Source organism: Triticum aestivum, chromosome 6B (genome assembly GCF_018294505.1).
Source record: "Triticum aestivum cultivar Chinese Spring chromosome 6B, IWGSC CS RefSeq v2.1, whole genome shotgun sequence".
Lineage (NCBI taxonomy): Eukaryota > Viridiplantae > Streptophyta > Magnoliopsida > Poales > Poaceae > Triticum > Triticum aestivum.
In genome coordinates, this window is record NC_057810.1 from 515,787,355 (window position 1) to 515,814,091 (window position 26,737).

The 26,737-nt window shown below is 48.2% G+C and overlaps 1 protein-coding gene and 1 pseudogene across 1 annotated transcript; one reads left to right on the forward strand and one right to left on the reverse strand.

Annotated features, from left to right (window-relative positions):
- The first annotated feature begins 4,928 nt into the window (after positions 1-4,928).
- On the forward strand, positions 4,929-20,956 carry LOC123137741 (transcription initiation factor TFIID subunit 4b). The gene is made up of 13 exons (XM_044557590.1): positions 4,929-5,352; positions 6,499-7,016; positions 7,795-7,890; positions 8,052-8,732; positions 18,654-18,754; positions 18,875-18,962; positions 19,049-19,184; positions 19,281-19,336; positions 19,405-19,461; positions 19,546-19,686; positions 20,119-20,184; positions 20,257-20,476; positions 20,562-20,956. The coding sequence occupies exons 1-13, from the start codon at positions 5,298-5,300 to the stop codon at positions 20,732-20,734; spliced, it is 2,388 nt and encodes a 795-aa protein (XP_044413525.1). The 5' UTR covers positions 4,929-5,297; the 3' UTR covers positions 20,735-20,956.
- A 161-nt stretch (positions 20,957-21,117) lies between these two features.
- LOC123137742 (serine/threonine-protein kinase D6PK-like) lies at positions 21,118-24,456 on the reverse strand (annotated as a pseudogene).
- Positions 24,457-26,737: the final 2,281 nt, after the last annotated feature.

Here is a 26,737-nt window from a genome sequence, read left to right on the forward strand (position 1 = left end):
TCCTTTATAGAAATGTGATAGTATTTTCGCCAGAGCAGTGGCAGAGTCCGGACCTTTACGACCACAACGGGTGGCATCGTCTTCTCCATTGAAGTGCCACACGGGTTTCCCCCGATACTGGAGTGGCTGCACCCCCCGCATTATGCATATTGACATAACCTCGATTACTGTCAATCCTGATTTGGCCAGCGTTTTTATCCTGCCCATCAGATAAAGGACCTCATTGTTATCTTCCTCCTGGGGGCTCTAGGGACGCCAGCTGCGGCGTTTCTTCAGTGGGGCATTGGCAAACTCAGGAAGGCCTACTCGGATAGGGTCCGGAAGGGGGACGTCCTCTATATAAAACCACTCCGAAGGCCAGTCTTTGGATGTCTTCTTCGGAGTGCCGGATAGGTATCCGGTTCCGGCGATGCGCCATACTTCGGCTCCACCGGCTTGGTATATTGATCCCTCTTGATTGCGAGGGACGAGGCAGAATAGCCTCTTCCATAGCTCGAAATGAGCTTCGCAGCCCAGAAATAGCTCGCAAAGGGTGACATAACCTGCGATATGCAGTATGAAAGCAGGAGTGAAGTTATGCAGCTGGAGGCCGTAGTACTCTAGGAGCCCGCGGAGGAACGGATGGATTGGAAATCCGAGGCCCCTCATCAAGTAAGGGACAAGGCATACTCGCTCCCCTGGATGGGTTGGGGAAACTCTCTGCTTGCTCCCCGCCATGTAAGTGGCTAGTCCGGCTCGGAGGGGGACAAGATATGCAGGCGAGAGAAACCTCTGGGTCTGCAACTCCACCAATTGGCCATGGGATACAGAACACTTCTTCCAATCACCTGGCTTAGCGCTACGGGAGCGAGAGGAGGAGCTGCGGCGACCGGCCATGATGGGATGGCTTTTTTCGGGCGCGCTCTGATGAATCCTTGCCTGGGGAAGATGGTGTGATTTGGATCTGAGGATCCCCGTCTCTTTAATAGACGATCTACTAACATGGTTAGGGTGGCAAATGTAAAAATGCCCCGACTTATCGCATTCGCTCGACCCGTGGAGACTGCCATTATTAAAGTACAGAAGCCGATGAGTGCAACATTAATGGGAAGCCGGACACTACTCGTTACAACAGGTACTCTGGATTTGGAGAAGAACCCGCCTTGCAATGCCGAAGACAATCCGCGCGCCGGACTCATCGTCATTGAAGCCTGGTTCAGGGGCTACTGAGGGAGTCCTGGATTAGGGGGTCCTCGGACAGCCGGACTATGTACTTGTGCCGGATTGTTGGACTATGAAGATACAAGATTGAAGACTTCGTCCCGTGTCCGGGTGGGACTCTCCTTTGCATGGAAGGCAAGCTTGTCAATTCGGATATGTAGATCTCCTTCTCTGTAACCGACTCTGTGTAACCTAGCCTCCTCTGGTGTTTATATAAACCGGAGGGTTTAGTCCATAGGACAACAACAATCATAATCATAGTCTAGCTTCTAGGGTTTAGCCTCTACGATCTCATGGTAGATCAACTCTTGTAATACTCATATCATCAAGATCAATCAAGCAGGAAGTAGGGTATTACCTCCATAGAGAGGGCCCGAACCTGGGTAAACATTGTGTCCCCCGCCTCCTGTTACCATTATCCTTAGACGCATAGTTCGGGACCCCCTACCCGAGATCCGCCGGTTTTGACACCGACAGTTGTCTCTTGCACATCAGCAGGTAGCGCACAATAGCAAACATACTTTTCTTCTTTCTTGTAAGTAAGCTACATGCTACCTAGCAGGAAACAAATCACGTGGCCACTCCAATAGTTAATTCAGCACACCAATCAAAGGAAAACATGACCAACTGGGACTCCTCTTGTGCTCTACCAAGAACAGAAACTTGATCGCATCTTGAAGTCTTGACTTGGACAGGCTTCAGTAGTTGCAACTCCAGGTCGACGTAGATCAACTGGGAAAGAAACTCCGCCACCAGATAAAAAGAATGTGCCGACTCAGATAGGATCCAACCGAGATGACTCGGATACGACTCGGATCATCAGGATACCTAGCACCACCAAGCACAACTAGATCGCCCAGGCAAAACAATGTCTTCAATGGATCTTTTAGTCCACAGCAAAACCAGCAGATCAGCAACAACAAACTTTGCAGAAGGAAACAATAGATCGATCAACAAAAACTCGCCGTGATAAACCTAGAAATCTGATACCACATGATAAGGATCAACGTGATGATCCGTAGAATTTTGCCCGATCTTTCATGGCGAATCAACAAGATAGCAGATCTTCCAATCATGTGATGAACACAACCTGAAGAAGAGGAATGAATTCCAGCAAGCAACGTGTTGATGATCAACACGCCTCAAACCTCAACCTGATAATTCTCGATGCACACAAGAACCTTAACGCAATCTTTATTCAATCTAGATAAACAGCAGCGCCGTTCCGAGGGGTATGCTTCACCCCAAGATACAACTCAACGTCTAAACTCTGCCAATAAAAATCCCCTCTAAACCTAGCCAACGACCTATATGGGCAGCAAGAAAACTAGTCGGTTGGACAAGCCCACACTGAAACACACAAAATAAAAATCCTAAGTGGCCCACAACATGACCTGGAATAATAAAAATAGATAAGATTGCAACCGACCAAGTACATGGTTCGGTTACCCATTTGGCACGCCTCTAACTTGGTGGAGTCCGGAAGTTGGGCTTCACCTCCGCCTTCATGGGAACAACAAGAGGCACTGGGATGCCCTCATCACACCACAAATGTCATCCATCTTCACATGAAACAACCGCGGAGTACTTATACTAGAAGCACCTATTAGTTAGGTCTGAAAACAATACAAAATGAAGGGTAAATTCGTGAGCCTCAAGTTGTGGCAGAAGCAAACTTGTTGAGCCTCGCGTTGTAATAAATTTCTAGACTATTTGCATCGGAACTTGCATAACTTTTGACTCAAGGCCTCAAATGATGCATCTTCTTTTTGAATGAAAGCTGACTTCAAGCACCATCTTATCCAACCACTAAACCATGCTAGACCCTTCTAGAACTAGTTAGGTTTAGGTGGGAAGATGCAGCTGAAAATTTGATGTGTCATTTCTTCCAAAGTAGGCACCGGAAGATTCCCAACTGAGATAATGGCTTTGCCCATGCCTTCCTTTGGCTGTTCTAATGGTTTAACATTTGTGCTAGCATGAACCTCACTCTTTGATGCCTCTGTCATGATCTTATCCACATCACACTTCAGTGCAACAAATACTTTATCGCCTCCATGCATATTTTTGATACATATCCGACATCCAACTCACATTGATGTCTAAAACATGGTATGCCGTTCTCCTATGCGTAAGTGCAATGCTCTTATAGCGTTGTTGACATTGTCATTTGGTGCCATAGATACTACTTTGTAGTGTTTCTAGTTTTTTATGTTTGTGTCGTTCTCCTATGCGTAAATGCAATGCTCTTAGACCGTTGTTGACACTGTCGTTTGGTGCCACGGACACAACTTTGTGGTGTTTCTAGTTTTTTATGTTTGTGTCGAAAACATGGGATCCAATTTTCACTGATTAGATTACATAGTCTACTTGTTGAAAACATCATTTCCAAGCTCAGAATGAAGTTGACATCAACTGCATGTGCACTCTAGTCAACGTGTCTCATTGGTCAACATTTTTTTTAAATCCTTGAACTTTTCTTATAAAATTAAATACTCCCTCCGTCCCAAAATAAATGTCTTAAGCTTAGTACAATTTTGTACTAAACCTAGTACAAAGTTAAGACACTTATTTTGGGATGGAGGGAATATATATCAAATTTGGTGAACAATTCCAGAAATTCTTAAATTCTGCAAACATTTTTCAGATTTATTATTTTTTAAAAGCATGACGTTTTAAAATTTTGTGAACATCTTTTAAAATTGAAGAACAACCGGTGAATATTTGTTCAACTTGCAAACACATTTTAAAGTTTTACGAACTTTCAAAAAACCTTGAACACCTTTTAAATTTCGTATTTTTCTTCCCTTGTTTTTTAAATATTTTTTTAATCACCTGGCCCAAGAGCATGTCCCTTATATTTTTTTAAGCCAAAGCAGAGTTTCGTAATTTAACGATGTCCTATAAATCACATAAGACACAAAAAACCACTTGGGGCGGTTGGTACAACAGATTTCTAGCTAATAATGATGTTATTTGGTAAAACACATACAACCAGTTTTTGCTAGTTCATGTGTTAACGAGTTTGCACCACGCCTACAAACCATAGCGCTTTGTTTTGAGAGCCGCATCTTCAGCTGGAACGTGATGTCCTCAATGACCATAAGGCGAGGAATCAAGCTTTCGTAGATCCAAAGCTTCAGATAGGAGTTGAGAGTCCATTTTGAAGACCACCATGATGGCACCTAGATCAGTAGCGACAACTACTTCCACGGTCATGGTGCCAACTTTCACCCCAATTTCTTCCAAAAACAGGGTCAAGTGCCAGATGTGCTACAACCGACCAAATCAACCAAAGGAAACCATCCAGGACCAGGATTTGGGCCGATCCACCTTAGCGAGTGCGTGTTGCGTGTTTCCTTGTTACTCTTCGTCATGGTGCGCATGTAAAAAAAATCAGTTTGCAAACACCTTTTAAATTTCATTATTATTTTTAAAATACATGAACATTTAAAAAACATTGTTGAGCACTTTTTAGATTTCTTGTTTTTATGTTCCCAATTTCTTGCTTTTTTTTCAAAATAAAAAGTATCCGGCCCCTAAAAACCAGGGCGCGCGCCAGATTATTTCTTTCTGACATGAACCGCCAAATTTTCGTTTCTTTAGGGTGGAGGAATGGGCCCAGATGTGTCACATCCGGCCCCTAAAAACCGTTTACTCGTTACTCTACGCGGTGGCGCTATATAAAAGCCCCCTGCTCCAACTCCCTATCCTTTTCTCGCCTTTTCCAGCCCCTTTTCCAAACTCGGCGCTCGGGCGGCGCAGCCCAAGTCTATCGTAAGCTGAAGCCCAGCAGGCCGCACCGCCGCCGCCATCCTACCTACCCCTCCGCGCCGCACGCGACGCGCGTGGGCCCGTGGCTCGAGACCGTGACCGGCGTCAACACACTTCGGCGCTGCCGCCCCCGCCGTCCCCACCGCGTCTCCACCACGCCGCCGAGGAAACGTGGCAGATCCCCTCGATTGCTCCGCCGCGGCCTCCGTACGGCAGCGCTCCCCGGTGCTTCTGTGGCGGCCTAAGCGTCGCCGCCCCGCGAAACCCTAGAACGCCGGAGCCGCGCACGGCTCGTGGTTCCGGGCCCTCTGCTTGCTGCCTCCATGTCCTCCCCGCCGCCGGAAGCCGTGGGGGACGCTGGTGCCCCTTCATCCAGCGGTATCGGTCATCATCCCCCCTCCCTCATTTGTATCGTAGTGCTGTGTAATTAGCTTCCGAAGACCAGGTTTTGGTCTATTTGCACGATTAGGTTGTCTGGATTTGCTTTTCGATGCCTATAGAGTTTAGTTTTTGTCTCTATGCAAGGTTTGTTTGCTATGATGTAGTGGGAACCTGCTGAGCTTGTAATTCACTCGCAGCTGCATGCTGGCATGCAAGTTTGCCTTTCCCCCCTTTTTTTGGCGTGGAGTCATGCAAGAATTCGTGACTGGCTTTCTAGCTGTTTCGTTGCTAACCGGATTATTTGGCGCCATGGAAGAAATCTATTTCTTAGGTTATGGGCACCTCGCTCCTCCGCAAACTTGTGAAATTAATCCTGCAGCGCATTGGTAACTCTGTCAAAACCAATGCTGAAAGTTCGGCCGGTTGTCGAGGAAGGTCAACAATTGGAAATAAATGTTTTTGTACGATATTGATAAAGGAATAAAATTTTGCTAACAGTCATAATGTTGTTTTGTCAAAATAGACTAATGGATATTATTTTGATTTTATATGCTGGGGAATACATAAGATACGTAAGGAAGAAATCAGGTCCACTGAAAAAGCCAAGACTTTTATGGAGCTAGTGCTGTTTTTGGCAAAAAGGGTAGAGCGTAGGAATTGGTGCAGCAAGCACAGCATGTTAAAACTTGAAAATGCGAATGAATTGCTCATAATTTGAAGGATTATTATTGGTAGCATTTGAGTCGCCCATATCGGTACAGTTCTGCATCCTGTATCCACGCCAGTCAGTAGTTTGGAAAAGTTTCAGCAGCTTGTATATGGGTGGAAAGAATAATTGTTTCCCATGGCACACTTATCAGACCTTGCAAAACATTTCATGAAATCATGTCAGAAAATTCATGATAATTATGCCTACCTAATGAGTCATTGTCTGATTCAGATAAAATGTTTCTTGTCTTTCTTTTTTTACCACTATTTGTTTTCTTGTTTAGTTTCGAGGAGTTGCGGTTTCAACTATGTGCTTTATTTGCAACTTGCTATTCCTAGAGATTCTGGGTGTCCTAGCCATTCAGTAATGTGATGGTCCCTGCCTTTTCCTGTTGAGTCTCTGAAACATGAACAATCTCTATTTCTGCACTCCAGGTACTTTGCCACAGGACATAAGTGATGTGTCCAAATCTACAGTTGGTCAGCTGCAAGCAGCAGATCAGAAAGCAAGTGCCCAGTCAAGCCAGCAGGCAGGGCAACCACATATGAATCCATCATATCAGTTGTCTCAACCAAAATTGGAAACTGGAGTTTCAGAAAATGAAAACTTTAGCCAACAGGAGGAACACCATTACCAGCCAGAACAAGAGCAGCCACGTTGTGAGAATCAACTGCAGCAGGCAGAAACAAATAGCTTCCAGTTGGCAGAAAAAGGAACAGACTATGTTGGTCAACAGAGTTTGACAGGCTCCATGGAAGATGTCGCTCAGCCTTCAGGAGATCAGCAGCATGTAAATCCAGTTGTTGGTCAGCAAGCACCGCATGGTGCCCAGGAAACAAGGAAGAGGGGATATCAGCCATCTATACCATTTAATATGTTGATTCCAATCCTACAGGCGCATCTTGACAGAGATAAAGACATGCAGCTTCAATCTGTATGGGCAAAACTTAGGGTGCGTTTTTGTTCATTACTCTGTTATTAGCTGATGTGTTTCATAAAAAGAAAACTGATTGCATGGAGAAATTACAGATGCCAATAATGGTGGAGGGTAAAGAAAAATTCCATATTATATTTATTAGTTTGGTCAAACTAATTTATTTCTTGTATAACTCGACGCTATAGATTTGTTAAGTGTATTTGTTGCAAAAGCTGGTAGAGCAAAAGGCCATAATAACACTAGTGGAGACCGACAGTATTTACTACTCCCTCCGTTCCTAAATATAAGTCTTTGGAGAGATTCCACTATGGACTACATACTCTAAAATGCATCCATAGTGGAATCTCTCCAAAGACTTATATTTAGGAACCGAGGGAGTACTAAGGAAAAAAAAAGAATGAGTAGCTCTCTTTTGAAGCCATTTGACCGATAACATTAGTTAGGGCCACGTTTGAGCGAGGGTGTGGCGGCTATGATAGATTGTGCTGCCAATTTGTGACAGATTGTGCTGCCAATTTGTGACAGATTATGCTGCCACTTTATTATGCTATCAATATTAATAAAGATTCCGGAGCATCTATTTATCAAATTAATGTTAAGAGAGTAATGCAAAGTCTGTGTTTTTCCTTTGTTTCCTTGTCTAACAGAAGAGGAAAACATGTTGTTTTGAAAGAACAGATTGTCATTCTTGTTACAAATTGTTGCACAAGTCGAGGGAACTGATGAAAGAAGAGTAACAAAGACACCTCAACATAGAAACTGTTTACTAAGATTGTCTATGCTGTGTTTGCAGCGTAATGAAGTCCATAAAGACGATTTCTTAAGAGTCATAAGGAATATCGTTGGGGATCAAATGCTCAAGCAGGCGGCCCATAAAGTTTTTGCACAGGTGAATGCATGGTGTTAACACCATCCCTGCTCTTTTTCCCTTGATCAATCTTGACGAGCGTGGAGCCAGTTTGAGTTTCCATGTTTATTGAATGACTGAATTCTTTGAGTAATATCTTGTGTTCTCATGCCTATATTTGCTTTATTTGCTCTTGTTTGCAGATGCAAGCTCAGGCACAACGAAATAATAACCAAGGAAATGCAAATCAACATTCTTCGTCATCTCAAGCATCTACAGCCGCGAGTGGATCGGCAAAATTGCCTGATCAGCTAGTTCGCATGCCCACCCCACCTAACCAGGGTCACAATAGCCAGACATCATCTTCAGCTCAGAACTTTGTGCCACTTTCAGGCACACAAATGCAAAACAGTATGCATTACTTTGCTCATGATAGTTCTATCCAAAAGCCAGATGTAAAGGGGGTGCATGCTTTGCCGAATCGACCACCCGGTATGAGCCTGCCAATTCCACTGCAGACAAGTAACAAACAGCTGCAACCCACGGAAATCCAGCAAGCGTCACAGCAATTATATGGACCTACTGGCACCCCTCAGTCGTACCCTCGGCCAACCAGTGGTTCGATGCCTCTTAGACCACAGAGTCAAGCGCCTGAAACACGACCTCCCTTTCATCCTCATGGAAGGATTCCTGCAAAAATCGGAACTGTTCCTACTCATCCGACAATGCAACAGAATGCATCGGCACGCCAAATGCAACAAAACAAGGATATAAAAAATAATGCTTATAACCCAAGTGCTAATACAAAACAAGGTTCTGAGCCTGCAGGCAAGGCCCGCCAGGTTGGCCCAGGAGGCCCTTCGGCGAAATTGCAAGGAAAGCAGGTAATTTATCCTCCAGCAGTCTCTCACCTCTGTGTTACAGTCTCTTGTTGCCAATTTCCAAATCTCAGTGCATTTAATTCATTTTTAGTTCCCTATGAATAATCTGAACTACTTGATATGAAGTTCAACATGATACAAGGGGTAATTGCAGGAAAACAAACTCCTAGAAGTATATGCTTCCCCTCACATGCAGCGTTTTTGTGAATACCAGAATAAACAGAAAAGGAAATCTCACAATCGATGTCCATGAGCACCTTCATTGTATTATCTAGGATATCTGGCACTTCTATTGTATTAGCATCTTGCCAGAATGAACTTTTGAAGCATCATTCTCGAAAAAAAAGAACTTTTGAAGCATTTTAATATCAGAAAATAAAACTGCTGTTGATCTGTTACACTGGAGTTGAAGTATTGATTTTTTTTTGAACGGTCACCGGGGGGGAGAGCTTCCCCACCTGAATATATTACCACTCAAAGAGGATCGAAGAATTACAGTATTAGTTCATATTACAACCACAATAGTTTAATGAATAGCAGCAGAGAGGAAGTTCAGCCATTGCTTAGCAGAGGTATTGTCTTCTTTCTTTTTGAACCGGAAGACCCAGAGGGAGAAATCTGCTACAATGTTACGAATTGTAGTTCTGTGGGTGTGATCCTCGTTTCTGAATACAAGGGCGTTTCTCGAATCCCAAATCTTCCATGCACCGTCAGAGCGACCGAAGGCCAGATGTTTGGGTTGAGGCCAGGAATCGTAGGGTGTTGTTGCAGATCATCCAGGGAGGTTGGCGACGACAGACCCAAGGAGGACCAAACCTGTGATGCATAGGAGCAGTTGGAGATGAGATGAAGAGCATCCTCGATTGGGTCTTGACATCGTGGGCAAGCAGCTGATTGGGCAATATGCTTGTGAAACATGTTGGCTTTCGTGTTTAGCCGATCACGGAGGAGAAGCCAGGCGAAGATCTTGACTTTGATCGACACGTTGGAGGCCCAGACAAAGTCGTGGTGGGGATCAACATGGTCTTCAACAAGAATGGAGGAGTAAGCGTTCTTGGCAGAGAATGGCAGCCCATGGGAGAGGGACCGTTCGTCGGATCGATCTACCTGCTGAAAATCCTGCAACAGCAACAGAACACAATCCAGCTCGCGAGCAGCAGCATTAGATAGATGGTTCCGCAGGTTCGTTAATAAGCCTTTTTGCCATATTGTAGCCACTAGCACCTTGTCATCCAACGAGTGTGAGTGTAGGTTGGGGAAAACTTTATGGAGAGGCGACTGTATTAGCCATGTGTCTAACCAAAAGAAGGTGGAAAGCCCATTGTAGGTGATCACAAAAGAGTGCTCGATGAGCAGTGGCAAATTTTTGTTGATAATTTTCCAGAGGAAGGAGGGCCTTGCAGTTTTTGCTGAGATGCCGAGAGGATATTGTTGGTGGTACCACTGTGTCCAAGGGACGTTTGGGTTCTGCAAAATCTTAAAGGAGAATTTCATAAGCAAGCAGCGGTTCTGAACTTCGAGATTTTTAATGCCTAGACCACCAGTATTTTTCGGTTTGCAAACGTTTTTCCATGCGACTAAACAGCTTGCCCCCGTGCAAGTTGCCTCATTAGACCAGAAGAACGCCCTCCGAATGGCGTCAAGTTTTGCTATGATGGACTTAGGAAGGCGAAAAACTGACATAAAATAGACTGTGAGTGAGTCTAGGACTGCAGTTAGCAGAGTTAAGCGGGCACCGCGTGAAAGCAGACGCGCTACCCAGCCGAATAGGAACTTCCGAAAGCTGTCAATGATTGGGTCGAAGGCTGTGAGCGGCAACTTGGTGGGGGAGAGAGGAAGGCCTAGGTACATTAGTGGAAAGGAGGATAATGAGCATCCACTAGCGGTGGCGATGTTTTTTTGCGTGGATGGATCAGTGGCGATGGTGAGGAGTGCCGTTTTTTGGAAATTGATAAGCAGCCCCGTTGCAAGGGCAAAATCGTGGAGTGTTTGTTTTAGGGTTAAGGTCGCTGAATCGTTAGCGGCAGCGATGATGAGAGTATCGTCAGTGTATTGCAGTGTCAACGACGGTTCATTTGGTCGTAGTGGGTGGCAAAGAACGTTCTGTTGGAAAGCGCTGGCAATCAGTCTTTGAAGGACATCAGCAACGATGATGAATAAATAAGGCGAAAAGGGGTCTCCTTGTCTTAAACCACATCTACATTGGATCCATGGCCCCGGGATGCCATTTAGGAGGATGGCCGTTTTCCCAGTGTAGAGAATTTCTTGAACCCAGGAGCAGAAAAGTGGGGGGGAAACCTCTAGCATGTAGGATTTGAAAGAGGGAGGACCAGCATATGGAGTCGAAAGCTTTCCTGAAATCAAGCTTGAAAACCATGGTCGGCGCTTTACGTGTGTGGCAAGCACTTAGGATATCCGCTGCATAAATGAAGTTTTCAGCGATGTTGCGTCCGTGAAGGAAACCCGTTTGATCATAGTGAATGAGCAGTGGGATTAGGGGCTTGACCTTGTTAGTGAGAACTTTGGCTACTGCTTTTGGAGTACAGTTTTGGAGAGAGATTGGTCTAAAAGCATCTGGAGATGTTGGCGCTAGGGTTTTGGGAAGGAGAACCATGAAGGCTCGGTTAAAACGTTCAAGTGAAGCTGTTTGATCGTGGAAGGCAGAGAAGAATGGTATCATTGACTGTTTGATATCATGCCAAAATTTTCTGAAGAAGATTGGTCCAAAGCCATCCGGGCCGGGGCTTGCGTTTGCATTCATGGTGAGAAAAGCCTGGTGGATTTCGTCCTGTGAGAAGGGTTGTGTGAGATCTGAAAGTTGGGGAAGGGGAGAGGGGTATAGCTGTTGTAAACTGAAGTTCCAAGTGGCGTTTTTTGTATTTCCGATTAGTTGTTGGAAGTAGTTTTTTAGGATATCGGCTTTTTGTTCGTGCAGGAAAACTTCGGAGGAGTTATGAATAAGCAGAGGGATTTTGTTTGAGCGAGAGCGCTGTGTTGCCGAAGCGTGGAAGAACCTGGAATTTTCGTCTCCATCGATGGCGACTCTAATCTTCCCCCTCTGTTTCCAAAAAGCGATCTTTTGTTTGATAGCCCGTTGCAGGAGGTTAGAGATGAGCAGCCTGAGTTTTTGCTCAAGGGGGGATAGAGGAGCGAATTCCTCGTTTAGGTCGAGAGCCTGGATGGCCACTTTGCAGTTTTTTTCCCGTTGGTAGATGGGCCGCAACGTCTTGGCCCAGGATTTTAGGGCTGATCGTGTTTTTTTGATGTTTTGGGCGAGAGAAGCAGCTGGATCGGTGGGAGGTCCGTGGTTGTTGGGCCGCCAACAGGCCCGTACAGTGTTGGCACAGGCCTGAAATGAGGTCCAGAAGCGTTCAAATCTAAAAAGGCGGGAAGAAGGGACAACCGTGGATATAGTGACTAGAAGAGGAACGTGATCGGAGACGAATCTAGTAAGAGAGGTTAGGTGCGTGTTTGGGAATAGAGCATCCCAAGGTAGGTTAATGAGTACTCTATCTAAGCGTATTAGCGTAGGTGATAATCTTTTGTTTGACCAACTAAATTGTTTGTCTAGAAGTGGGAGTTCTAATAGAGCCAGTTGATCAATTGTGTCATTGAAGGCATCGGCTTCCGATCGTCTAAAGTTGTTATTGTTCCGCTCATTAGGGAATCGGGTAAGGTTAAAGTCACTAATGAGTAGCCAGGGTGATGGGTTTGGAGGCTCAATCTGCTTAAGTTCGTCTAGGAATTCAAGTTTTAGTTCGCGTTGTGAGGGGGCGTAAACGTTAGTGATGAAGATGTGATGTGGCGAGGCAAGGCATGATAGAGTTAAGGTGGAGGTGAAACGTTTGTGTTGACAGTTAAGAAGCGAAAAGCAGCGAGAGTTAGAAGCAGATAGGATACCACCGGCAGATCCGATTGCATCGAGGTGGTTATTGGAATCTAGGAAGCGTGGTAAGATCGATCTTAGTTTGATGGAATCTGGTTTTTGCAATTTTGTTTCTTGTAGCAGAGTGATTGATGGCCTTAATTGGTTTATTTCAGAGAACACGTTAGCGCACTTGTCATTATCACCTAATCCTCGTACATTCCAGGACACGACAGAGAACGTTTCTTTTTCATAATGGAAACTTAACTTGACACCTTACATAGGGGCAGATACCCAAAAGACAACCATGCCTGTTCCAGATACAGTTGGACGAACTGACAGAATAAGGAGTGAGCAGCATTATAACTAGCGTACGTTTAAGAAAACAGCTACGGAGGGGTGCGAAGCACCGGATACAAGGCCAGCACGGGCCGCCACTCATGTGGCTGAGCGGGAGATAGTGCATCATGGAGATCCCAGGCCACCGGAGCCCGAAGCGATGTCGTCGACCATCTCAGGCGAGGCACCACAGGCAACAGCAACGGCAGCCAGCTCCTCCGGCGATGCCGGACCGCGAGCGATGCCGTCAATGAACCCCGTCTCATCGCAGAGACGAGCATGGATGAGAGCGTCAGAGAGATCCTTGGATGCCGCGGACAGGTCGAGCTTCTTGGCCTTGGAGCGTATGGCCTTGGCAGTCATAGTGGAGTAGATAGGAGGGTCGATCTCGGCCAGACGAGCGCTGCGCCTGGCCTTAATGCCAGAGTCTGCAGCCATCTTTGCACGCCTACTAATGCGCCTGGCCAGACACTCGTGTGGCAGCTCAGGAGGCAGGTCCAGAGGCTGGACGGCGGAACCACCGTAGGGAGAGGTGCCGGAGGTGCAGGTGGGGATTGTGGAGGGGATGGTGCATGCGGCTGGGGAGGAGGAGAAGGTGGGGCTGGCAGAGCGAGCAGGGGGCGAGAGAGGCGTGCGCGTGCCCGTGCCCGCGTCAGTGCAGGAGAGGGTGAACGAGCGGGAGGAGTCCATGGAGCGTGGACCAGCATAGCGACCGGCATGCCATCCGCCATGACAGCAAGGATCGGGATGCCATCAAGAGGCCGACCCGTGGAAGGAGAAGGAGGAGGGCCCGATGGCGACTCCGGAGAGCAGGCGAAAGGGGACATGGCAGTGGCGATGTTGCGTATGTGTGAGATGGTGTTGGGAGACAGGGGAGGGTTGGAAACTTGGGAGCCGCTGTCCCCGTTCTCAGAGGAGAAAGGAGAGGCCCTAGAGCCGTGCCGGAAGAGCGCGCGGCTCTCCAACTTGACGACAGCAACATCGTTGTCAGGCAGGCGCACCATGAGGCAAGGGGGAGGACGAAATCGCGAGCGACCATGACGAGAGCACGGACGCTGGAGTGATCGCCCTGGAAGCAGTGTTGGTCGGCGGAGACAAAGTCTCCAAGGTGGGAGAAGAAGTACTCTGCCCCCTCAGGGTGCCAGAGCTCATCAGGATAGTCGAATGCCTCGATCTCGGCCATGTGGATGAAAATGGCTGTGGATCTATTGTCTGCGTGTTCAGGTCTCTCGAAGAAGAGGGTGTTGCCTTCGTGGTGGATGGGGCCGTGTCCAGTGGCCGCGAGGTGCTCCTCTGCGTCGGCAAAGGAGAGGCGCGCGGCGCCGCGTGCGGAGGAAGTGAGGCCGAAGGTTGGGTTGTTGCGATGGCGTGCGATAGCCTGGCGGATGAACCGGAATGGGTTGTGCATGGGGTTGGCTAGGTGGACGTAGGCTAGGTTATCAACCTGGCGAACCAGGCAGGTTGGAGGGACAAGGAGGGGGATGTGTGGCTCCGGGGGAGAGAAGCACGAGGCCGCTGTGGGTGCAGTGGCAGGTGAGGGCGGTGTAGGAGTGGCGAAGGATGGCGCTGGCGGCGATGAGGAGGATGTGCGTGGCCCGAAGATGAGCGGGAGGCGGAACGGTGGCAGATCGGAGGTGATGATGCAGTGGGAGCCGAACCAGATTGGCGCTCCGTCGGAGCGCCTGGAGCCAGCGGATGAGCCGGAGGCGGTGTGGGTGCCGGTCGTGTGCGCCATCGGGCTGCATGGCGGACGCACAAAGGCAGGGTTAGTACTCGGGGAGGGGGGCATAGTAGGGAAATAAGGAAGGAATCGAATGGCCTTGCACCTGAAGCTCCGGTGGCCGGAGCACCAGCAGCGGGAGCAGCGGACGGGGTCGCGGCAGTCGTCGACGTTGTGGTCAGAAGCAAGGCACCGGAAGCACCTAGGCTTCTTGCGAGTGTAATGGTGGTGGATGTGCTTGGGGCTAGGCATTGGAGGGGGGCGTGATTTATAGGCCGGAGGGGCCGATAGGTTGGAGGGAGGAGATGCAGAGACCCGAGGCAGGGGACTGAGCAAAACCTCCCGGTAGCTGCGCGGGACCTGCAGCGGCGTGGAGATCGAAGAGCTCGCAGGGATGGCAGCATTGGCAGTGGCTTGGGCTTGGTTAATGGCGATCTCGGGATGGAGCTGAGGGGACGGGGCGGAGAGTAGGCTGACGGAGGTAGGGGAGGCAGGTGGTGGAGTAGACGTGATGATGGGCGCATGCATGTGCATGCAAGCGTTGGATATATCATGCGGTGCGGGCGGACGGGGGGCGGCATGCGGTTCCACAGATTCAGTGGCAGTGGGGTTTGATTTGGCGTGCACATTGGCTTCTGGGGGGGCGGGCGGGCTGCGCAGCCGACCGGGGGGCGGCCGTGGCGACTCAGGTGGGTCCGTGCGTGCAGTGGGATGCGATGGGGGGCGGTGGAGTGCGTGGTTCAAAGCCGTATCGTTAAAATAACCAGGTTGATCGATGGATTGTACAGCGCTGCCGTCGCGTTGGTCTTGTTTTCTTTCTAAAGCAAGGATGCAGCGAGACGTGACGGGAGAGGCCGCGGTGGAGGAGAGGAACACGTGTCCGATGTCATTGAGTGCATTGTGGTCAACCGAGGCATTGCCAGGGGAATCCGCGCGTGGAACAGTGTGGTGTATCTCTGTTGACAGATGAGGGAGATCTTGCGCGAGTAGTTTAGTCGATGGGTGCGGTCCAAGCAAGGACATGGGGTGGGTAGGCAGGATGGGGGCGTTCGAGTCAATCGAGTCCGGTTCAAACATAACTGGCAGCGGTACCGATCGCACTGTGTGTGATGCTTGGTCAATGGAGTCAAAGAGGCGAAGTTCAAAATTTGAAAAATGTACGGGAGCACAACGGATGACTTCTGTTCTTACGTTGACCGAGTACACATGCACTAGGTACAGGTTGGGGGCAAGCGTGACAGCGTGGAAAACACGTTTGAAAGAAAACTGGTGGTCTAATGCATTATTAATCAGGGTTTCATTTGCGCATACTGACTTAGAACAGAAAACTACCCATATAGGAGTAGTGGGTTTATGAGTTAAACATGTGGTGGGTGTGGTGACAAGGCAGTGGTACGTTGAGAAAATGAGCTTATTAAACGAAATGCCAGGCCGGAACAGTCGTACCTTTGCTTGTGATCGTGGTGGATTGAGTGCTGTGGTAGCCGCAGGAGAAACAGGTGGCATCCGACCGTTGACGGTGGCGGGTCCCAGCTGCATGGGCAGCATGCACGGGGGGGGGGGGGGGGGGGGGGAGCGAGGGGGCTCGTTGACGACGATGCGAGGCAGCACCACCGCAGGCAGGGGCGGCGGCGGCGTGCGTTCCGCCGGCAGGGCCAGCGCGTCCTGGGGAGCGACGGTGATGGTGGCAAACATGCGGGGAGCCACGACAGGGGAGCAAGCTGCCATGATAGTGGCGACGTGGTTGAAATATTGATTTACACTAAATACATACCAATTCACTTGGTAATTCCCTCTGATCTAGCCCCTGTTATGTGGGGGCAGTAGTATAAGCGGTGGGGCCGCCCTTAGGCGTGTGCAAGACAAGCCGGTGGTGCAACAAGGTGTAGGTTTCCTTTTCCCAGAATATTACCAAAGAGTTTGGAGCCCTTAAGGAGGTTTGGGGTGTCTCCATCTATGTAAGGGGATACTAGCTATTGAATAGGGTGATAATAAGTTACCAATAATTAGCGCCTTGCTGCGGGAATTTATATCAATAAATTTCCAAGAATAAAATTAGAATATATGAGAATAATGCCCCTCCACTTTCGGATATATGAACGGTAGCAGTAAATGGAGGTAGACTTCACATTATAGTGCATTGTTACCTTCTGGCTCCCGGGGAATGATTTGTTGCTAGAAAAAAAAGATGACATGGAAGGCCTGCATATGCTTGATGATGTGGAGGGAATGCATGTGGCGGAAAATGGAATATGAAGGGATGTTATGTACTTGATCATGTGGAGAACTACATGACATGCGTTGTGAGGTGGGATGTGTCATGTCTCATGTGTGCATGTTAGAAAAATAGAAGTAGTGGGGACCAACTATTTAGGTATACATAGGATTTCCCAGTCTCTCTCCCTCTGCCCTAGCTGCTGCACCACCCACACCATCTAATTACGGGACACAAGACCTCCCGGCCCAACCATCATATCTCATGAGTTGCCAGTTTTGTTGACACCAAACGGTTTGACAATGTGGATTGATTGAGCATCTACATCACAAAGTATGGTTGTTAGTCGTCACATGTATAGTTTCAAGACCATTGCTATCTACATCACAAAGTATGGTTGTTAGTAGTCACATGTATAGTTTCAAGACCATTGCTATCAAGGCATCACCCCGTTTACCATCATCTAATCGGTTGGGTGCTGTGAAATCTCACTTTTCATGGAAATGATTAGGAGGTACAGTCTGCAAAAATACCTGTTCAGGTGTTGTTGGATGTTGCTGGGGATGGACATGGCAGACACATGGGTCAGGCCCCAGCTAAATTAGCTCTCTACGAATCACATTGGCCCATCCTCTCTTAGATTAGGAACCTAATCTAAGAGGGTTGGGACTTCAGATCTCTTCACCTCTCGTTGGAGCAGCACTCCTCTTGTTGCATGTTGGATCAGGTGGACAAAACGGGACACTACAGACGGACGAGAAGACGCGAAGGCATGGCGGAGACTAAGGTGCTAGAGAGAAGCTCGTTTCTCCCTTGCCCACTCCTTGCTGGACATGTGTTTGAACCAGGGTGCCACAAGTTTACCGTTCTGCCTTGTACCTGTCAACAACAGTAACAATTAATTTAGGGAAGAAGCTCCTGAATAGTAAAATATGCATACCCACAAATATCTTGTAACCATAATATTCACAAAATTAACTAATACACCATCTGTAAAGAAACATAAGAGCGTTTAGATCATTACTTTAGTGATCTAAACGCTCTTATATTTTTTTACGGAGGGAGTACCGTGTACAATGTAGTACTGGGGATATTTTGTTAGCAATGTTTATGAAAATAGCATATGTAGAAATGCTCGTTTTTTTATAGTGCATACATGTAAAGTTCCACTCTTTAATTAGCATATTTAAGGCTTCGTCCAGACTTGGATCAGCTGAAGCGCAAGGTTTGTTTGCTATGCATTTTCTAAATGAGTGTTAGCCATCTACTACTATATCTGAATAGGAGCCCCTGCAGCCTCAGTGAGCCGCATCATCTGAATTGTTCTAGCCGTTGATGCAATATAGCCCAGCCATCTGCAGCCGTCTGGTCTCTTCTCATCCTTGTGTTTCCTCTCTTCTGCTCCACACATACGATCCCACGGTCACCGAAGCGAGCGGCTGCTTCCTCTTCTGCCTCTCGTAGCTGACGAGTCAAGAAATTTCCTCTTCCCACGGGTTATTACTCCTCGACTCTCCTCTTTCGTGAGGCTGCATCTTTCTCGAACCCCCATCTGTCTCCCTGTGTCGCTCACGCTGCCGGCTACCTCGCGGCGCACCTGCCTTCGCTCTCACCTCCTTCTGCCGCCCACATGCGCCTAGCCATGTAATCTAGTTAAAAATGAGGAGAAAAAAATGTAGGGGATTTGTGGCGCTATGCATTTTTCTCATACCTCAGAACTTCGCAATCTTAAAATGTCTTCTTCAAATATAATCTGTGCATCTACTCATCTGGCTTAACTGTCAGGCGGCCCCTAAAACATCTACACCACCTGCTGCAAGGACTAAGAAATTGGGTGGCCAGAAGAAATCATTGGAAACGGCTGGTTCAGCACCACCACCAACCAGGTTTCATAATTCACGTCATCCCACATGTTCCGTTTTATTATCTGATTCTGAATGTATTATAGCTTACGGAGTAGTTGCATTTTATGGATAACCCCAATCTGATTTCCTTTCTGTTTCTAGCAAAAGACAAAAGACAGCTGGAGCCTTCCAGGAACAAAGCATCGATCAACTTAATGATGTCACAGCTGTTAGTGGTGTTAATCTTAGGGTACGAATCTTCCTGGTTGATGTTTGGTTTCTAATACTACTTGTGTGTCTTGTTTATATTTTATTAGTACTTTTTTACTTCAATAGGAAGAAGAGGAGCAACTGCTCTCTGCCCCCAAGGAAGAGAGCCCAGCCACAGAAGCAGCACGGAGAATCGTACAGGAGGAGGAAGAAAACCTCTTTCTGCAGAGGGGCCCTCTTCTGAAGAAATTGGCAGAAATCGGTTAATCCCTTTGAACTTATATTGACACCATAAAACTGTATTTACATACACCATAAATATTTAAAGCAACACTGGCTGATGACATGTTTTTGGCAGTTCTTAAATCTAACTTGAAGAACGCTGGCGCTGATGTTGGACGTTGTTTATCAATGGTAAGTTGTTCATAGGACCGCCCGCCAGAATTTTGTGGCACTATGTCTAAAGCTTAACTCTTACTTAGTGTGTGGAGGAGCGACTGCGAAGATTCATAAGTACTCTCATAAGAGTTTCAAAGCAGGTTAGTCATTTCACATCATTCAGTTATCGGGCTGTGGTATAGTTGGGTATCGTAAGATACTAACCATGCTTGTCTTGTTGCTAGAGAACCGATGCAGAAAAGACTGGTCATCGACTAGTTATTACTTCAGATGTCGGCCGTCAAATTTTGCAGATGAACCAGAAAGCTAAAGAAGAATGGGACAAAAAGCAAGCAGAAACTGACAAGAACAAGAAACAGACTGAGGTGCTACATAATCTCCATTTTACGCATATTCAATTTGGATGACGGGCTTGTTCCTTTAAATTATCATGCCATTAGATGATTACTTGCATGGTGTCCGAAGTTAAGGATTAAGTGTTTTAAACAAGCACCTTTTGTTTATCCATGCGTTTCTGGAATTTATAGGCATGTTGGTTAATTCTAAATCCTCGAGAGGCTGTCAGTTCTAACTTGTGTCTTGATAAAAAAATTCCAAGGAGAAAATAAATATGAGTCGGATCAATCTAGCTGTTCTATATTGGATTACAATTTCGGTATCTTTATCGTACTGATGATGCTCTAAACTGAACAAGAGTGTTGGGTAATAAGTTTGCCCCTGGTTTCGTACTAGAAGATGTATGCACTCATTTATATAGCAAAATCTCATGGAAGTGTGTGTTGGCGAGTTGCATGCAGGATGGGGGCAGTGGTGGCGCAGAATTGGAGAAAGAAAAAGAGGAAAGCCGTCCAAAGAATGCGAAGGTAAGTACTATCTGATGTGATCTCTCTAGTTTGACATCTCTTCTTTTGCTGATATTCTTAGATCTCTTGCAGCCCAACAAAGAAGAAGACGATAAAATGAGAACAACAGCTGCAAATGTCGCTGCTCGGCAGGCAGTTGGAGGAAGTGATATGTTTTCAAAGTGGCAGCTGATGGCCGAACAAGCTAAGCAGAAGCGGGCACCAGCTCCAAGACCATCCCATGTATCTGGAAAAGGGTCTGCAGAACGCAGTGAGGCTTCAAAGAGGAGCCATCTTGCGGCATTCGGAACTGGTAAAGAGGCATTCTGGCATCATTTTCCCCGGCACTCTCTATTTGTGTTCTAAACTCAGGGCACACATCATACTGTCCATTTCAGGAGGCACGGAAAGGCAAGGCAAGGGTTCATTTGCGAATCGCCACTCGCATGGGCCTCAGCGAACTGTTTCCGTGAAGGATGTAATTTCCGTCCTGGAGAGGGAGCCTCAGATGACGAAATCGCGGCTGATCTATCGGCTGTATGAGCGATTGCCTGGAGAGTCCACAGATTAGGCTAAATTAGCCATTTATTTAGCAACCTGTAGTGTGTAAATGATGTGTGGCGGTGGCAAGGTAAGTTGACGACAGTGCCGGCTAGTTGACATTACAGATCTCTTACAGATAAGATGGTGCATAGCCACCAAAATTGGTCATATAAAACCCCAGTCTAAAAAGGGAGTGTTGTGATAGGAATAAGATCATCCAGTGCCTGTCGATGCACCTGACCTGCTTTCATCTGTTGTGTTCTGATGCAATGTCTCAGTTATACTCCCTCCGTTCGGAATTACTTGTCATAAAAATGGATGTATCTACAACTAAAATGCATCTAGATACATTCATTTCTTGGACGAGTAATTCCGAACGGAGGGAGCACTACTATGATAAATCTCCTCCCCTGGTTCCCATAGTTTGTTTGTACAAACTCAAGCTTAAATAACACTGGTCGAATCAGAGCCAGGGACAAACTGAAAAGGAAAATAAAGGGCCGCTGCTGTGGTCTAAAAGAACTCGAAGTCGAGGAACTTGCCGCCGGACTTCACCTCGGCGCCGATCACCGTCTTGCTCGCCGGAGGCTGCTGGGTCGCCCCGCACTTGGCCGGCGGCTCGGCCTCGACGTGCTTGGGCACCTCGGGAGGCGTGCTGCACCTGATGAGCGCCCAGTTGACGCCCTCGAAGAAGGGGTGCTGCTTGATCTCGGCGGCGCCCCGCTTGACGCCGAGCCGCTGCTGCGGCTCCTTGACCAGCAGGCCCCTGACGAGGTCCCTGGCGGCGTAGCTCGCCGACGGCGACTCCGGGAAGCGCAGCTGCTGGCCGACGACGTTGAAGAGCGTGGCGCGGTTGCCCGACCCCTTGAAGGGCGTCCGGCCGTAGAGCAGCTCGTGCAGGAAGACGCCCAAGGTCCACCAGTCGACGGCGCTGCCGTGGCCCTCGCCCTTGATGATCTCCGGGGCCAGGTACTCGTGCGTCCCCACGAACGACATGTCGACATCGACCGCGCCGCCGTCGGCTCCGCCTCCAGCTCCGGCACGCCCTGCCCCGGCTCGGAACCCTGCCGCCGCCTCCCGCTCCTCTGGCCGAACAGCCCGGGCATGAAGCACGCGGGCCGGACGCAGGCCGCGGAGGGCTCCATGCAGGCGGAGGGCCGCGCGCAGAAGGCGCCGCCTGCTCTCCTGGGGTCGGAGTCGCACGCCGGCGCCCTGACGAGCGCCGGCGACACCGCGCACTGCTGCAGCGACAGGTCGAAGTCGGAGAGCATGATGTGGCCGTCGTCGCGCACCAGCACGTTCTCCGGCTTCAGGTCCCGGTACACCACCCCCAGCATGTGCAGGTACTCCAGAGCCAGGAGCACCTCCGCAGCATAAAACCTGCCCAGAACACGCACTGATCACGTCAGCACTTCATCCGGAAGAAATAATCCAGTGTGGCTTAATGGCAATATGATCAGTACTAGCAGCGGTAATAATTACGTACTTTTAACAGACGATGGTGCTAGTATTGTAACTGTGGATTGAAACAAAATTGAGCATGCTGGGTTGTTTGCCACGCTGCTCATGCCGTAACTGTACTACATGCACCGATGTGTCCTGGTCCGTGGAGATCGCAGTGCAGTACCGTGTAAGAATCAGGGACCGTATGTTCATAAATACTGTACTGTTTTCAGCAGAGAAAGAAAATAATTACCCCACCGGGTACTGTACTCCACTCCTGGTTGTTGGCCTGGTGGCCGACTTTTCTCGTGTACCATTTCTTGATTTTATTTTCACAAAAACCCGATTAATATTGTAAAAATAAAATAAAGTAAAGCAAACATGGAGTATTAGGGTGGTAAAACTACACCGAATTCCAAAATTAAAAGAGCACTAGAGAAGATGGATGTTTACCGGAACACGGATGATTACCTCGCCGCGTACTCGGAGAAGTGTTTCCGGGGCTGGCGCTGCCGCAGCGCGTGCAGGTCGCCGCCGGGGCAGAACTCCATGACCAGGCACGAGAAGCGGTCGGTCTCGAAGTGCGTGTACAGGGTGGGGAGGAAGGGGTGGTCCAGGAGCTGCAGGATCTCCCTCTCCGTCCGCGCCCTGCTCAGCTTCTTCCTGCTCGCCAGCGACGCCTTGTCCATCACCTTCATCGCGAAGTGGCACCTCGTCCCGCTCAGCTCCGACAGGTACACGCTGCCGATGTCGCCGCACCCTAGCCGCCTCAGCAGCCTGAAGTGGCTCATCCCGAGCGCGCCGCCCCGGGCCCGGACGGCGAGGATCGCCCGCCACCGAGGGTCGTTGCCCTTGTGAGGCTTGCTGGCGGCTCCGGTGATGTTGTTGCTGCAGCCGCTGTCGTCGCTGCCGTCGCTCGCTTGGCTCGCGCTGGTCTTTATGCTCTCCATTGAGCTGCCTCGGAAGCTGCCCTTTGCGCTGTCTTGCGTCCTCCCGGCGGTCACCACGGGTTCACTGGCAATGGATCCACTTCTGCTTGTGCTTGTGAGGCTGTTCCTGATGCCTGTGGCGGCGACGGCACCGGCGCTGTCACTGCCGCTATGGGGACTGCCATTGCCACTCGGAGGGAGGGATGCACCCCACACGCGATCCTTCTCCGACGACGACTGAGTTGAGGGCACGGCCTCGCCAGGAGGCTCTGGAACAGGGGCACCGGGCACCTTCATCTCTTCAACCAAAGCAACCACATCCGTGGCATGGACAGCGATGTCTTCCATGGACGGTCCTTTGGCTGACAGGCCTCGCAGCAAGCACCCCGGTGGCCCGGGCTTCTCGTCAACTGAAACATACAAGGTGCTCATAAGATCCACATCAATTGGCTCCGGCGGGTGGCTCGCCCCGGAGAACGAACTCCGGCCACCCTCATCCGACGATTCCTCGCCCCGGAACCGGAAGCTCTCCCCGCCTTCTGCCGACGGGTCCTTCTCATCCCGCTGCTGTGTGCCCTCCCCTTCCCTAGCTGCATCTATCACTACTGATGCTGGCAACTCTAAATTATTTGGCTGCTGGGCAGTGGTCACTGAAGGGCCCTCTGGCTCGGCAATCTTGTCAACCACCTCCATCAAACCATCACCGGCAATGTGTGGTAGCCCCTGGGCGATTCTGTCCACCAAATGAGGCAATTCTTCAAACAATCGACAGGACTAAAACTCGGGATAATGTTTTTGCCTTCTAATTTTCTTGGCACCAAACAAGGCTCCAGGAGCTGGGAGGCCCGCAATTTCTCTGCACTTGAAATGGCTCCCCCAAGATCCAGACTTCTCCTCCTCCCAGCTAGAGTGCAAATGCAGGAGCCCGAAGCAGTGGAGCACTCCTCCACTCTGCAGATAAACAACAGGAAGCAGCTTAGTGCGCCAAATTGGACATGAATTTGTTAGAGTACACCCCAAACCACCTATTAGGGCCAAGTTTCTTCAACCCTGAGCATCCGGAAGTCCTTCCCCAAAGCAAGCAAGAACCCAAATTCTGACCACGCAATCTACAGCGGAACTAGGCTTGGGACATTTTCCCACATAAATGAAGGCAAGCAAAGAAACGGGACACATACAGACTGGAGGGGAAAAGGGGGGGAAAACACACCTTAAATAAACAACTAAAATGGAGATCCCGGGGCGGCTCGGCTTGAGCTCGGGTTCTTGTTTGGCTCTCCCCGCCACTCTCTGCTGCTAGTCCCGAGCCGCGTCGCTGATGCGAGGAGAGCAAGGAAAAACTGGAAAGGGTGGACGCGTCGAAGTGGCACGGAAAACGGAAAACTGCAATTGCAATCACCCCATCAGTCCAACAATAACCGGCTATAGCCTTGCTATCACTGATTTGAAGGACCATCGTTATTTGACATAGCCCGCTATTAAAACAATGCATAGGTATGAAATTGAACGTGAAGGATATCCTTTTTATCATTAAGTCAATACAAAATACATAGTTCAAAAAAGCGCAGGCGTGCTTAAGGGTTGAGCGTTGGCATAACGCCTTGCTTTTTTTTTTTTGACTAGAAACTGTAGGGTAAAACTAAAACCCCACAGCATATCAAAAGCTTTATTAAAAGGAGCACACAAATACAAAGGGAGGATTACAAGGGGTAATCAAACTAACCTAAAGAGAAAAGAAACAGAAACAGAAGATTACAAAACAAGGGCCTCAAGGAGGTAGAAAAAAAACCCATCTCAGGAGCTCATCCTTGTAGGCAGCTTGCACTCTATATTGCATCAAACTGATATCATGAATGAAAGCACATCTCCATTTATTAAACCTAGCTCTCTCATGCCTGAAGACTTTAGCATTCCTGATGATCCATATATTCCAGCATGCAATAAGAACCACTTCAGTGAAGAAGGGCTTCCCAAAGCTTCTTCTAGCATTGATAACCAAATCAGCCATGGAGTCACCAGATGACCAATCAACTTGCAAATAATTCCATACTCTGATACTGAAGTTGCAATTGAAAAACAAATGATCTCTGGTTTCCCTAGCCTGTAAAGGGCAAAGAACACAATTTACCCCATCATCCAGATGGCATTGCATCCTCTCCACCATGTCCTTTGTGTTTAATCTGTCCATAATGAGCATCCAAGCAAAAACCTTGATTTTCATTGTACAAGAGGACTTCCAAATCCAAGAGGTCAAAGGGTTAAAGCACTCTGATGCAAAAGTATGGGAGTAAAACATCTTTGGTTTATATCCCTTGGAAGTGCCATGCCAAAGCCAGACATCCTTGGACCCATGTGCTCTATTGTGTCCTTCCATCATAGACTGTAGAATGGTCAGGTCATCAAAAGCTTGGGCAGACAAAGGAAGATGGAAGTGCTCAAACACGTCTTGTGAGTCAAAGAACTCTTTAACAGTGATCCAAGGGTCCTTAGCATATGAAAAGAGCCTGCGGAATCTGCATTGAAGAGTAGAAACCTGTTGATGAAGCTGCCAGTTGTCTGACCACATGAGGGCAGTGTCTCCCTCATTTATCTGCACCCAAGAGCACTCTCTGAAGCTTTGCAGGATCTTACACATATCTTTCCACCAGAAAGAGCCACAATCAGAAGTTCCCTGGGACACCCTGCCATGATAGTAAGAGTCCCAGATTAAAGACACCCAGGGAAGATCCTTCTTATTGAGAAAGTTATTTGCATGTTTGAGCAGAAGAGCTACATTCTGAACACCAAGGCTAAGAATACCAAGACCTTCCTTGTTTTTGGCCTGCAAATAAGATCCCAAGCAGCAAGGGAAGGAGCAGGATCACCCCTATGTTTCCTCCAGAGGCATTGCCTCTGAATTCTTTCCAATTGTTTCAAAATTCCAGCAGGAACAGCCAAACTGCAAAGGAAAAAAATGGGCATAGAAGACAAGGCAGAGTTCAAAAACTGTAATCTTTCTCCTTGATTTAAAAAAGAGGAGCTAGCTGTCATTCTTCTCTCCATCCAGTCCACTAATGGCATAAAATCAACCATTCTTGGCCTTGTAGTTCCCGCAGGCAGCCCAAGATAAGTAAAGGGCATTTTTTCCAATCTGACACCCAAAAGCAGCAGCTAATTCAGCCATCAGAGCAGAGTCCACATTGATTGGTATAATAAAGGATTTGTGATAGTTCACATCAAGACCAGTGGACACAGAGGAAACCTGCAGCATGTCCTTCAGAGCAACAAGTTGATCCTTGTCAGCAGGAAAAATAATCAGTGTGTCATCAGCGTACTGAATCACATGGTAGTCTTGGTCATGACAAGGTATGGGCAGGTGAAGGATGCCTCTTCTAAACATGTCATTAATGACAATCTGCAAAAGATTAGCAGCTAGGACAAAAAGAAGGGGGGAGACAGGATCCCCCTGTCTAACTCCCTTTTTGCAGATGAACTTCCTACTAGGAACTCCATTAAGCAAAACAGTTGAGGTACCTGTGGACAATAGCTGCTTCATCCAAAAAATCCACTTCTCATTGAAACCCTTATATCTCAAAATTTGAACTATAGCCTCATGCTCTAGGAAATCAAAAGCCTTCTCAAAATCTAGTTTAAGTATTACAATTGGTCTCTTAGACTGA